Source organism: Chaetomium tenue, assembly GCF_020726465.1.
Source record: "Chaetomium tenue strain MPI-SDFR-AT-0079 chromosome Unknown F5144scaffold_6, whole genome shotgun sequence".
Lineage (NCBI taxonomy): Eukaryota > Fungi > Ascomycota > Sordariomycetes > Sordariales > Chaetomiaceae > Chaetomium > Chaetomium tenue.
In genome coordinates, this window is record NW_027117334.1 from 2,297,558 (window position 1) to 2,310,464 (window position 12,907).

The 12,907-nt window shown below is 57.3% G+C and overlaps 5 protein-coding genes across 5 annotated transcripts; 3 read left to right on the plus strand and 2 right to left on the minus strand.

Moving 5' to 3' along the window:
- The first annotated feature begins 135 nt into the window (after nucleotides 1-135).
- F5144DRAFT_356663 (Oxidoreductase, molybdopterin-binding domain-containing protein) lies at nucleotides 136-2,836 on the plus strand. The gene is made up of 2 exons (XM_066784350.1): nucleotides 136-195; nucleotides 290-2,836. The coding sequence occupies exon 2, from the start codon at nucleotides 354-356 to the stop codon at nucleotides 2,550-2,552; it is 2,199 nt and encodes a 732-aa protein (XP_066639976.1). The 5' UTR covers nucleotides 136-195; nucleotides 290-353; the 3' UTR covers nucleotides 2,553-2,836.
- F5144DRAFT_582762 (uncharacterized protein) lies at nucleotides 2,768-5,187 on the minus strand. The gene is made up of 4 exons (XM_066789518.1): nucleotides 4,819-5,187; nucleotides 3,897-4,748; nucleotides 3,300-3,782; nucleotides 2,768-3,194 (listed from the first exon to the last, which is right to left on the minus strand). The coding sequence occupies exons 1-4, from the start codon at nucleotides 5,003-5,005 to the stop codon at nucleotides 3,043-3,045; spliced, it is 1,674 nt and encodes a 557-aa protein (XP_066639977.1). The 5' UTR covers nucleotides 5,006-5,187; the 3' UTR covers nucleotides 2,768-3,042.
- A 1,020-nt stretch (nucleotides 5,188-6,207) lies between these two features.
- Nucleotides 6,208-6,845, plus strand: F5144DRAFT_550819 (RmlC-like cupin domain-containing protein; the record flags this gene model as incomplete). Its single annotated transcript, XM_066787655.1, has 3 exons — nucleotides 6,208-6,394; nucleotides 6,458-6,511; nucleotides 6,613-6,845. 3 exons carry the CDS (start codon nucleotides 6,208-6,210, stop codon nucleotides 6,843-6,845), a joined length of 474 nt encoding a protein of 157 aa, XP_066639978.1.
- Nucleotides 6,846-7,690: 845 nt separating this feature from the next.
- On the minus strand, nucleotides 7,691-9,412 carry F5144DRAFT_595456 (uncharacterized protein; the record flags this gene model as incomplete). The annotated part of the gene is made up of 1 exon (XM_066790692.1): nucleotides 7,691-9,412. One exon carries the CDS (start codon nucleotides 9,410-9,412, stop codon nucleotides 7,691-7,693), a length of 1,722 nt encoding a protein of 573 aa, XP_066639979.1.
- A 1,789-nt stretch (nucleotides 9,413-11,201) lies between these two features.
- F5144DRAFT_539262 (uncharacterized protein) lies at nucleotides 11,202-12,695 on the plus strand (the record flags this gene model as incomplete). The annotated part of the gene is made up of 2 exons (XM_066787117.1): nucleotides 11,202-11,589; nucleotides 11,665-12,695. 2 exons carry the CDS (start codon nucleotides 11,202-11,204, stop codon nucleotides 12,693-12,695), a joined length of 1,419 nt encoding a protein of 472 aa, XP_066639980.1.
- Nucleotides 12,696-12,907: the final 212 nt, after the last annotated feature.

Below are 12,907 nucleotides of genomic sequence, written 5' to 3' on the forward strand. Positions count from 1 at the left end.
TGAAGACATGACTACTTTATTGTGTTTGGCACCTTCCTTAGGCGGTGAGGGTTTTCTGGTATTGTTAGAGGTGGGAGATTAGGTTCCGACACAAAGCATTCGCTCTTCTTTCCCAACCAGTCCCAAATCCTGGACCCCCAGATCCGACAACACGCCGCGCCACTCAGCTGTTGTCTCACTTTGCTTTCGTGGAACGTTGGTAACCTGTCGCAGTTCCCAGAGAGCCGCCCACCTTGGATATCTTCTGGGGCACGACGAACTCAGCACTGTGCTAAAGTCGCTGGGACAGACGGCGCCAGCGCGCAACAACTTGATCCTCGCCTTCGCTCTGTGGCACCCAGCGAGAGCTCACAATGGCTACACGAACTCCAAAACACCTTGCGACCAGCATCCTCCGTCAGTTCGGTCGACGCGATGCTACCGAGCTAGCAATATGCCGACCCTACAGGCTCCGGCCGCGTCACATACACATCAGCGCCCGCCGACCTTCAAACGATGCGCCGCGGGTACCGCACCCCAAGCTACCAACAGGGCGCGCGCCACCCTACCAAGCCCGGGCCGCACCATTGAGCTTCCTAGTTGGCGGCGGCGTCGCCGCCTCCCTTCTAGCTTACTCGCAGCTCGCGGAGGACAACCCGGGGGTGGTGGATAGGGCCCCTGCCTCTACCGACGATCGCGACCCGTCGCTTCCCCGTTTCCGCCTCGCCGACATTCGAAAACACGATGCCTCTTCGTCGCAGCCGTGGGTTACATTCGAGGACAAGGTCTACGATATTACAGACTGGATCGCTGCGCATCCCGGTGGCGATGTTATCCTCCGTGCTGCCGGCGCAAGCATCGAGCCGTACTGGAACATCTTCACCATCCACAAGGCGCCACACGTCCGTGAGATCCTGCAACAGTACCAGATCGGCTTCATCGATGCAGCCGATCTTGGCCCCGACGGGCTGCCGGCGGCTGAAACCGTCGAAGACCCCTTCGTGAACGATCCGATACGCGACCCCCGTCTTATCACCCACACAGCTAAGCCGCGCAACGCGGAGCCGCCAAACGAGGAGCTCGACCGCACGTTCAAGACACCGAATGAATTGTTCTACGTCCGGCACCACATGTGGGTGCCGGTAGTGGAGGAGGCAAAAGCAGGCGAGCATCTTCTGAGCATCGAGCTCCCAGACGGCGAGATAAAACAGTACACCTTGGAAGATCTGAAGACAAAGTTCCCGACACACAAGGTTACGGCTGTGCTGCAATGTAGCGGGAATAGACGGAACGACATGACGCGACATGCTGGTAAGACCAACGGCCTGCAGTGGGGCGTAGGGGCCATCAGCAACGCCGAGTGGGAGGGTGTGCGGCTCTCTGATATTCTCGCCGATGCGGGGCTCAAAGTCCGTGATGCGGCATCACCGACGCCAAACAGCAGCCAAATTCCTAACACGGAGGACCAGGTTGATGCCAACGCTTTCCACGTCCAGTTCACCGGCCTCGAAGCCTACGGCGCCTCCATTCCGCTCGCCAAGGCCCTCGACCCGCGCGGCGACGTGCTTCTGGCATTTGGCATGAACGGCGAAACCCTCCCCAGAGATCACGGCTTCCCGTTGCGGGCCGTCGTGCCCGGGCACGTCGCGGCGCGTTCCGTGAAATGGCTGAGCAAGATCGTCGTCTCCGACGAAGAAAGCACGAGCCAGTGGCAACGCCGCGACTACAAGTCCTTCGGCCCCAACGAAGGTGCCAACCCCAACTGGGACCGCGCCGTCTCCATCCAAGAAATGCCCGTCACCAGTGCCATCACCGGCGTGTGGGTCGGCGACTGCGTGCGTCGAGGCCGCGTCCCCTGGATGGGCACCAGCGATAACTCCACAACCACCCCCAACGGCAGCCGCATCCTCGACATGGCCGCCGTCTCCAAAAAAGTAGGCTTCACTCCCAAGCCCACCGATACCAACCTCCCCGCAACCCCCTGCCCCCCCACCACTCCAGCCGACGAGCCCGTCGCCGTGCAAGGCTACGCCTACTCCGGCGGCGGGCGCGCCATCACGCGCGTCGACGTCTCCCTCGACGGCGGCAAGACCTGGGACCAGGCCGAGCTCGTCAACGACCGCGCCGAGTCCCCCCACCCGGGCAACAAGGCCTGGGCCTGGACGCGCTGGCGCTACGTCGGCGCCCTGCCCATCCTCACCCTCCCCACCGACACCACCTGCGACACCACCAACACCGCCGAACGCAGCGGCTGCCACGACCGCAAGGCGCCCAAGCAGTGCACCACGCTGGTGGTCAAGGCCACCGACGACGCGTACAACACCCAGCCGGAGAACCACCGCGGGATTTACAACGTGCGTGGGAATTTGGCGACGGCGTGGCATCGTGTCAAGATCTGCCCGCGGTGTACGGGTGGTGGTGGGGCGGCGGGGGATGGTAAGGGGGGGTTGACGTGGTCGACGGGGGAGACGTTTGGGTGCGGGTTTCGCAAGGAGGCGGAGGAGGTGAGGGAGGGGATGAGGAGACAGGGGGTTGTTGCTAATGGGGGGAATGGGAATGAGGGGAGCAATTAGTTTGTTGGCCGGCTGGTTTGGAGTGGGAAAAGTGCCGGGGTTGGTGGTGTTTCTTGGGCGAAGTTGGGTTTGGGTGTTTAGTTCTGTTGTGTTGTATGGCAAGCGATGTGCTTTGGTTACTCCTCGCGTATGAGCAGCGGGCGCCGGGGGTTGGGTTGAGCTTGTTGGTTAGAGCATGGCGTATGAACTTCGGAGACAGGTCCAAGTAAGCTGTTTGCTTAATGTAATAATATGATTGATCTGGTGTTTAGCTACTCAGCTTCCCGCTGTTGAATTAGGGCCTATTTACCAAGTGAAGTGGTTCCTGCCACAACATTTACCATGGCAAAACAAATCACTCCAGCGCCCATGTCATTATTCCCCAGCCCATACAAAATAAAATGATCTCCCCGTTGACCCAAATACTACCGCATCCAAAATTGCCCCCCGCGGGGGAGTGTAGCTGGCGAATTAATAGGTCCGAGAGCCTCACGCAGATACCTAAAACCGGTCAGCTTCCCAACATGCCAGCACCGTGTTCAACCGGGAAGATATACCTATCAATGTCTACACGCCTCAAGTAGCTGATATGCCCCAACGACAGCCAGTTATGCGCCAGCAGGTCAGGCGATATAATCATCAGCTCGGCATCGGTGAACGTCTCTGCATTGTCGCCCGTCAGTTAGCAGCCGCTCACCCTCCCACCCAAGCCCAACCCGATATGATAGGAAATAAAGACCAAACAACAACAGCAAAAGAAAAACTCACCATCCCGAAACCCATGATTCGCAAGCTGCGCTCTACTCCTCACCACCCTCGCACCCGCGAACGGGTCCTTGGTCTCCTCCCTCACAAACCCGGCCTCGCCCAGCTCATCCACCACAAAGGTGTACTCGCCGCGCGGCACATTGACGTCACCCGTCAGCTTGACGGCCTCCAGACGGCCGCGGTAGATGGCCGCGTGGAGCTGGCGCGCGGCGTAATCCGCGTCGGACTCGCCCTCGTTGCGCTCGATGCTCGGCGGGTCGTCGTCGTCGGGCTGGTTGATCCAGATGAACTCGCAGCCGTGGCCGCCGTAGTCGCCGACGAATATCCCGCGGAAGGGTCTGGTGGGGGTGGGCGTGTATTGGGCCGGGTCGAGGGTGGAGTAGGTCTCGACATCCTCGCCGAGCTTGACGCATGCGTGGCCGGGCAGGGCTTGACGGGCTTCGCTTTGTGCTACGTAATGGGCCGCGAGCGTGCCGGGTTCCGCTGGGTGGGTTGGTGCGTGGTCAGCGGGGAGGGGGCTTTGGGGGTAGGTTTAGGGGTTGATGATGGTATGGATGGGAGTGAAGGGGCCAAGAACAAAAAGTTGAAGGAACATACGTGTAAATGCTTGTCCGGGGTTGCATGTTGGAAACCACTTGTGGAGGCGGAAAGCCTTGTCACAAACCTCGCTCCGGGAACGAGCACGATCTTTGGGCCGCAGAGTCGTGGGCTGCGCTAGACCAGCGCACAGTACGCGGTGATTACTTGCGATTCGCGGCGACGGCCAAACATGGTTGTGGGGGAAACGGGGACTCGCCCGGGCCGCGAGATCACTGGGTGAAAGGGAGCGGGCATAGCTAAAGCCGGTCCTGTAATTGGCCTGGGGGCCCGGCCAATTCAGGAGGATCTCCGACTGGAAGCCATTCACCCTATGATACCGTGCGTCGCGGCTTTCTTTGGTATGGGTTATGCCTATGTCATGTGTGAGAAGCATGCGGCCCCGCACGCGGAAGGCAGGGATGTCGGTGTGCAGATAGATTGAGGGGCTGAAGCCAGATACGATATTGGGTCCCGGCGCGTGCCATGTGTGGAAACCGCTGTTGTTGACATTCTGGCAAAGGAGCTGATATCCTTCGATGGTCCCTTCCCGCGGGTTGTAATGGGTGATGATGAGTCGCCCGGGAAGGCCACTGTCAGAGAACCAAATCTTGTATTTCGGAAGGAACCAGTGCGGGTCGTGGGCCGAATATAGCTCGCGAAAGTCGTCATAAGGGTATGGGGAGGTGATCTGTTGTCCCGGTAAGTTCTCCTGCACATGGCGTCGCCAGAGCCGATCGTCTGTGCTATGGCGATACAAGGCGCGACATGTCCCTGAGACATGAGCTAGGTCATCCGGGGCCAGGTAGGAAAGTATGCTGGCGAGAATTTCCGCGGGGAGAGCAGCCAGGGAGCGCACGCCGGGCTCGCAGTCTGCAAGCGCAAGCAGTCAGTTCGTTATCTGGTCATCAGACACGGACACATAAAGATCTAGCACACCTACCTGAAGTTTTTGCCTCGTCCTTGTCGTTCGCATCGAAATGGCGGTAGTTGTCGCTGAGCGGAGTATCATCTTGTGTAGTATCATCCATTGATCGGTTCGCAAACCCATGGGTCTCGTCGAGGACACCGGGGTGGCAATGGAGGATCGGCACAGGGGGTGGGTAAGGGTCGAAGCTGCACTCTGCCATGGTCAATCGCGGTCATCTGCTTTGCTGCGAGGAACAGGGCGGCGCCGGAAAATAACTAATATTTATTGCTCTTTTGAACAGTTTGCAAGTTTAATAAGCAAGTTGATGATGTCGGACGCGCATCATCGGCGGGGCGATGGCCTGAGTGATCGTCATGGATCGGAATTGGAACCGCGAAGGGTGGCTCGGCGGCCACCTTGGCGGGGCATTTGAGTCTGTACCGTGATACGAAGGCTTGGTAGCACCCCGCGTCAACTGCATTGCATCAAGTGCCGGGCGAGGCACAGTACTGTGTACTTCGTGCATACTTCGGTTACGTGCCGTGGTGAAGAGGTAATCAACGGTATTCATACATACGTACTGCGTACACGCTGTATCATATCGATGATGCAACTCTTGTCACCCTTGCCACCGATCTGAATCGTGGTAATTACCTCGCTGCGTACTGAAATATTTCTGAATCTTACACAGATCCCCGGCCGGTACACACAACGCTCAACACCATCTGCAGTTTAGGCAGGTAACCTTAAGCCAAGTCGTGTCCAGACTACAGCTCTATTCGGTAGAAAAACTTCAAGCGGCCCATCGATGCAACACCAGGGCTGAGATGAACTGGGCTGCACTGCATTTGCTTACGCACGCGTCTTCGCATGTAATTTATACTTAGCTCCCGATGCCAGCTGTGGGGCTCGCAAAGAAATCCCGAGCGCCTTGTGGGCCTTCCCCACTCAAACAGGAAGCATCATCCTCGGCCCGCACCGAACTGCGCCTTTCTGACATTAGATATTGGGCAACGACGAGGACAACGACGAGGACAACGACGAGGACAACGACGACGGCGTGGACTTCGGTATTTTTCCCATAATCGCAGACTCAACCTAAAATATATCTCTACCACAAAAATCATTTATTGAGAAGCAAGATGAGCTTTTCGGCCACCTGACCAGGTTACGCAAGACAGTCGGTGCTGACTTGGCGGAAAACGCTGGCTTTTTTGGGCGCCTGAGTTGGGTAATTATTTGTTGGCGTCCTGGGCTGGACAGTTATATACCGAAACCGGGCCCGATACCTACATTAAATCCATCTTCGGCGAGACTATCGCCCAAAGCACCCATTCGTCCTCTTTCCCATTATCACCCCATTTATTTGCCTCTGGCTTCGCTGAGTCACGAATGCCGTTCCCGGGCAAATATCTGAGCAAAATGGCATCTCTATTACCATTAATCGAGGACCTACTCCCGATGATCTTGCCGGCATCCGTGGCCATCACAAAAGCCGCAGATATTCTGCCGCCTGCAACCCAGTCGGGGGAAGACGGACAAACACCCGAGATTCGCGTCGTCAGCAGGCATGCAGTGATCGACAAGACAGACAAAATGTGCACATCAAGTAAGCAACAACAAATCTCATTTTTGAATATTCTGGCCCGGAAATACAAACCCCTTTTCACAGTCCTCATCGTAAAACCGAAATCATCCTCGACAGTGCACCACCATGGCGAGCAAGGTACGTGTGTCTCAGAACTCCTGCCACATTCGGAGGGCAAGATCCGGCCAATCATCCACCTACCCTTCTTAACCCGGTCCAAGAAACCATCCTCTACACAGTATCGGGTCAGGGCTCGCTCCTTTCACAACCGAAAGGGGACGACGAGGAGCCGGAGCGGCATGAGCTCGGGCCGGGGGATTTCGCCTTCATCCCCGCTTGGACCGAGCACCAAGCAGTAAACGACTCGGACTCCGACTTTCATTTGGTGATTATCCGTAGCGGAGGACGCCCCGTCGAGGTCGACCTCACTGGCTGGGGCGGTTCGCAGGTCAAGGATGTTGTCAAACGATGACGAGTCGTTTTATGCCCGAAACTCCAATCCCCGAGAAAACATACCCCTGAGGACACTATATCAAATACATTCGGAGAGCAAGTTTCCAGCTCGCTTCGTCGTGAATAAAGACTCGGACATTCAGAGCGTACGTCACGGCGCAGTGACCGTAATGAATTGACTCTACTCAACCGATGCGGTGAACCCAGCGCCCAAAGTGACCTCCTCCAGCAAATCAAAGCCTATATTAAAACAGAGTTTTATTATCTCCCACGATCGCCTCGCACCAATTCCGCGCCAACTCCGCGACCCTATCCGAGCCCGCAGCCTTGATTCGCACTCACCGCCACTACCCGCATCACACAGCAGGGCGGCGGTTAGGTATCACGCAGCTGACTCAGCGGCAGCCAAACTTCGACCCCAAGCCGGTCCGCGCAGCAACGGGAGCCTCGCCCAACCACGTGCCAACGGGTCAACCCACTTCAAATTTAACTAACTTACATACCGTACAGTCCAAGTCCAAATCGAGGAATCTGTCATGTACACGGCTTCCGCGCGTCCCTTAACCGCCAACGGGCGACCCGCCCTGCAACCGCCCGTCACATCCATCATTTCCACCCCATTCCACCCGACCCCATCACGTCACCACCCTCATCACCGCCCGGCAACGGCGGCAGGGCAGCAAGCAGCAACCGGCACCCGGCACCCGGCAACCGGGCAACCCAGTCAGTAGCCGGGTAACCGGGACCCCCTCGCCACAATCACCCCAATCCCCACCACCACCACCACCCTTGACCCCTTGACAACCCACTCTCCAGCCCTGAAACCCCCTACCCCTAAATTAGCACCTCCACTCCCATCTCAGCTCAAACCCCCGCCTGCCCAGCTTGCGCGGCGCGCACCCCATCCGCCAGCACAGCCAGCAAGTCGGCCGTGCGCTCGACGGCCGCGCGGCTGCTACCACCAGCACCGCTGCTACTGATACTGCCACCACCGCCGCTGCCGACGCTGCTGCTGCGGTGGTAGAAGGCTTGGACCTTGTTCAGGTGGTGCTGCAGGTCGCGCTCGGCGGCGGCCATGGCTTGGCGGAGGGTTTGTGGTTGTTGGGTTCCTTGGGGTTGGTGGGGGGTGGTTTCGCGTTGTTGGTGGTGTTGGATGGTGGCGAGTTGGTGGCTGAGTTTGTCGAGGCGGGCGGTTTGGGCTTTGAGGAGGGCTTCGAGGTGGCGGGTGGTGGTGGTGTCTGGTTGGGGTTGGGCGGGTGGTGGGGTGGGGGGGTGGGATTTGAGGTGGGTGACGTCTTGTTGGAGGGTGTTGACGGCGGTGATGAGGGTTTGGAGGGGGGTGAGGAGGGCGTCGAGGTTGGGGGTGGTGGTGGTGGTGGTGCCGTTGCTAAGTTGGGGGAGGGCGGCTTTTAGGGTTTGTTGTTCGGTGGCGAAGCCTGAGATTTCTTCCTGTACGGAGCTCAGGTTGTCGACGATGTAGTGCATCGATTCCATCATGGTGCTGATGGCGCCGGTTGCTGTCGCCATTTCCTTTTTCAGTTCGACCATGTCCTTGCCGAGTTGGCTAGAGGATACGGCAGTTGCGGGAGCTGGATTCGCCGGCGCAGCGCTCAACTTGCTCTTGGCCTCGGCTTCGGCCAGCTGTTTTTCTAAGCTTGCGATGCGCGCTTTCAGCGCCGAGTCGTCATGTGCAACGACCGGGGGTGGGGAAGGCAGCGTATGCGCTGGGGCGCTAGGAGCGGCCTCTCTCTGAACCGCCACACTAGGTTTGGGGGGGAGCGTAACGCTAGGTTTGGGGGGTAGTGGCTCCCGCGCTGGCGCGGCCGAATTGTTTGACCGCTCGCCTCCTCTTGTCGGGCCAGCTGACCGAGGTTGCGTTGGCGCCGTCGGCTGACTTGGCTGGGCTGGCCGCGGCGCGCTTGGCCGTGGCGGGCTTCTGGTCGGCTGAATCTTGGGTAGCTCATCGAGAGCGCCATGCCTGTCGGGTTCCGGCCGATGCTGGCGGCGAGGGTCATGGTCAAGGCGCCTGGACTTAGAACTAGAAACGGCTGGCGGAGAGGCAGAGCGTTTGCGCCCGAACTGTGGCGGCCACTGCCGGTCGGTTTCCCTTGGGCTTTCACCCTTGGTCGAAGGAGAAGGCAGTCCGCTGGGGCGGGCCGGCATGTCAAATCTGGGGTCATATAGGGGTGGCAGGCGCCCGGTTACGGGCACCTTGGCGGCGTTGACGTATTTCTTCTCCTGAGTCTTGAAGAAGGCATCAGCAATGCTGTGGACTTCGGGGTCAGACAGCACACGTGGGTATGAGCCTTGGCTATCGAGAAAATCGATCCAGTCATCGGCGGCGCGTGCCGTGTCGGGTATTTCCCTGGATGGTTTGGCACGTTGGGCCCTTCGGGCCTCGGTCAGGATTTCAGCCGTCACCTTCACGATGGTGGCGCTGGTGTTGAAACCCCGACTGATGGCGACCCAGAGCGAGTCCTGGCCATAAAACTTCCTACAATGTAGAAGGGCGCGGAACAGCACATAAATGTTGTTCCCGTATCGAATCTCCCGTCTCTTATTGGGGTCATCCAGGGAGTCCCACATGGAGTGCGACTCATCCGTGTACCAGCTGGTGTGGAAGGCACAGGCCCATGACTGGTTGAATCGCTGCTCCTTTTGTATGTTGAAGCAAAAGGCGTAGAGTAAGATCGGATCGACCTTTGGCGGTGCCATTTTGATAACTTTGGTTCGCAGGGAAGTGTCTCAGCTCCCTTCAACGGTCGACTTTCGCGTCGCCGTGTCGCGAATATTGACTTTTTCAAAGATGCCGCGAAGATGTCGTTTATTTGGTTTGGTGGTTATGATAGATAAACGCGGTAAATAAGGCGGTCTCTTGAACTGTTAGTAACGATGTGTCGAATAAAGCCAGAACCGACGGGATAAAAAGTCGAGGTTGATTTTGTCGTGAGGTCACTGGCCGCCTTTGCAAACGACAACTCCTTTTTGCTTTCGAGCCAGTGGGGCGTTTTTTCGAGTCGGTCAAGCTAATTAGATTGTGAGTGGCTGCAAGGATCGAGGTGTTGTGGCTGGAGACGAGGCTGCCGTCCAACATCACACAGCAGAAGGAAGGCAGAATTCCGAAATGTAAATTAGAAAGTGATACCGACGCTCCTTGAGACGATTTCCTCGTGTTCAGCGCTTCGAAAAGGAATTCGGGTCGTTTACGGGCCAAGCTGCTGCCATTCAGCTTCGGGTTGTCGAGTGACAAAGTGCCAACCACATTAGATACAGTGCGATGATTGCAAGTTCCACACTGTACTGACCACACGCCCCTCGATGGCAGCAGGTATGTGAACAGTACCTGCCTAGGTACCTGCTCATGACGCCCATATAAAGACGGAAACCTATAATCTCATGACTAGTGGATTTTATATGACCATCCTACTGCTTCAACCTATTGTATGACCGTAATATTTCGGTTTGCATGTGAATGATGTACTCATTCCGGCGATCTATTCTTGAAGGCAGAGAGGGGCCTATGATCCTCATTTCCAGCTATTTAGCTACCTGGGTAGTATTATCAAACTAGTCAACATCTCATAACTTGAATAAGAAAAGCGTTGGACCAAAATTATCTGCTTGAGAGGATTCCAGGTCCAAGTAATAGTGTGAATCGTCTTCGAATTGTGGTAATGGTGGCATCATTTCTACTACCTCTTTCGCTGCTGCCATTGGCATCATCCTCCACAATCACCCATCTATAAGGTTTGACTTCCAGTTGAGATTGTAGATTGTTTATTGAACTGAATGAACTACCTCTCCTTCTTTGAGTTGAAGGCAACTGTTAAACTCCTCTTGCTTCGTCCAACACATGGGGTGCCAATTGTCCTTTGTCCTTTGGGTGCTTCATGCTATGCAGTAATTCACTGCCCTTCTCTCATGTGAATGATTTTGATGTGGCCAGCATGCGTACAACGATCATTGCTCTATGCCTGGGTACCGAACTACAATAACTCTGTCATGGTGATAGTCATTTCACGATTCGTATGTTTGTCGTTCTTGCCTAAGGTGCCTCTCGCCCGATGTCGTCAGCTCCGATGGGTGAACCTTTCCTCTTAAGATGCCGTGTGTTGGCAGACGTGGTTTCCCGCATAACTTGTTCATTTGCGGTTGTTTTGATGTGCCCCTTATTCGCGTACTTCTTTACTTGCTTAATGTTTTTACAAGCCCGGCAAGGATGCAGAAACTTTAGTCGACGAACGACCCAACAATAACCAAAATACCATCACCAACAACCATCATAACATCCGTCGCAGTATCTACCAGGAGTAGTGCTAGGTACTTCTCCCTGATCATGAGAAATCTAACCAACGTCAATCCCAACGATCCTACCATGCCTGGCGTGGTCAACAAGCCCGACGCGGCCATCCTGCCCAGCAAGGCCACCCCGCACGACGAGGCCTCCCTTACCAACGATACCATCGTGGCCGGCGATACCAATCTCGCCAACGAGGCTTGGGTTATTGTTCCCGATGAGGCCACACTTGTCACAGATGCCATCATGTCCGGCGGGGCCACCCCGCAGAGCCTAACCTCAAGCTCTCTTTCCCCCTCGACCAGCACCAACAACCAGGCCATCTCGCCCAGCGATACGGCGGTTTCCATCGACGAGGCTATCATAGATATCATGACCGGCGAAGCCATCTCGCCCAGCGATACGAGTTCCACTGACGTGGATACCTTAACCGACCACCAGTATATCCCGCCGCTCGGCGACACGAGTTCCACTGACGCGGGCACCGTGAACGACGAGATCACGCTCGTCGACCTCATCATCCACGGCAACAAAATCCAAGTGCCGAGAGACCAGCTAACCCCAGCCAACCTCGCCTTCATTGCCAGCACCATGGGCCCGGCCCCGGCCCCGGCAGGCCACAAGACCAAGACCGAGACCTCCTTCCCGCGCTTCCCCTCCCTGCCGCGCGAGATCCGCGCCCAGATCTGGGAGCTGTGCCTCCCGCGCCGCCTCATCCCCCTCAGCACGCTCGCCATCGCCCGCGACCACCGCAACGCCGCCGCCGAGACCGACCCCTCCCAGCCGGGGAGCGACGACCCGGCCATCCAGACCATGATCGACAAGGTGATGCCGCGCGCGTGCCGTATTGCGCAGGTGTGTCGCGAGGCGCGCATTATCGCGCTCTCGCAGCGCGAGTCGACCGCGGAGCTGGGGTTGCTGTGGTTGGGCCGGGAGAATTGGTTTGATCGGCGGACGGATATGTTGTATGTGGATTGTGATGTGCGGGAGAGGCATAAGGAGATTTGGGAGGAGCTGCGCGCCAAGGTGGTGGTGGGGGACTGGGAGGGTCGTGGTTATGGTGGTGGTGGTGGCGGTGGTGTCCGCGTCGCCCTGTGCAACCACATGGTGAAGAGGTGGACGCCCACGGACCCTCCCGCGCCCGTGCTGCCTGTGATGGAGCTGGGCGTTGCCACGCGCCGGGGAATCCGCCAGAAGTCGTGGCCCGTGGTGATGGATCGGTTGACTCCCGGCATAGGGTGGAAGTCACCGGCGGGGTTGGGGATGTTTGGATTGTTTGACGAGGAGTGCGTCACGCTGTTGGATGCGAGCGAAGACGAGCAAGGGGGGCTTCTAGAGCGGTTGATGGAGCTGGGGCTGGTGGACGCCCACCCCTTAGAGCTAGCGATCCCGTTCTCTCTGCGAATGGCCTCGGAGGAGTGGAAGCCCAACCTGGATCGCTGCCTGGGTCTGAGCCGGGAGCTGGGTTTTGAGGGCAGCGACGAGGAGTGGCTGCAAGATGGGGCCGGGCCGTACCCGACGTTGAAGGCAGAGAAGGATGATTTTACGTGGCGTGGGCCAGGTAGGCCGTAGGTTAGTTGCAAAGGGTCCTGCACCATTGGGTGCGTGAGTTGAGCAGTATACGGCCGAGGCTATGAGTAACAATATATAATATGCAAAAGCTCCCGTGGCGCTGCGTGATAATGAAGGGCGAGAATAAAAGAGAAGAAGCCAAGAGATAAACAACAAAAAACTATAGCTATCCAGACATCCTCCGTCCCAGCCCTATACTCTTGTTCATATAG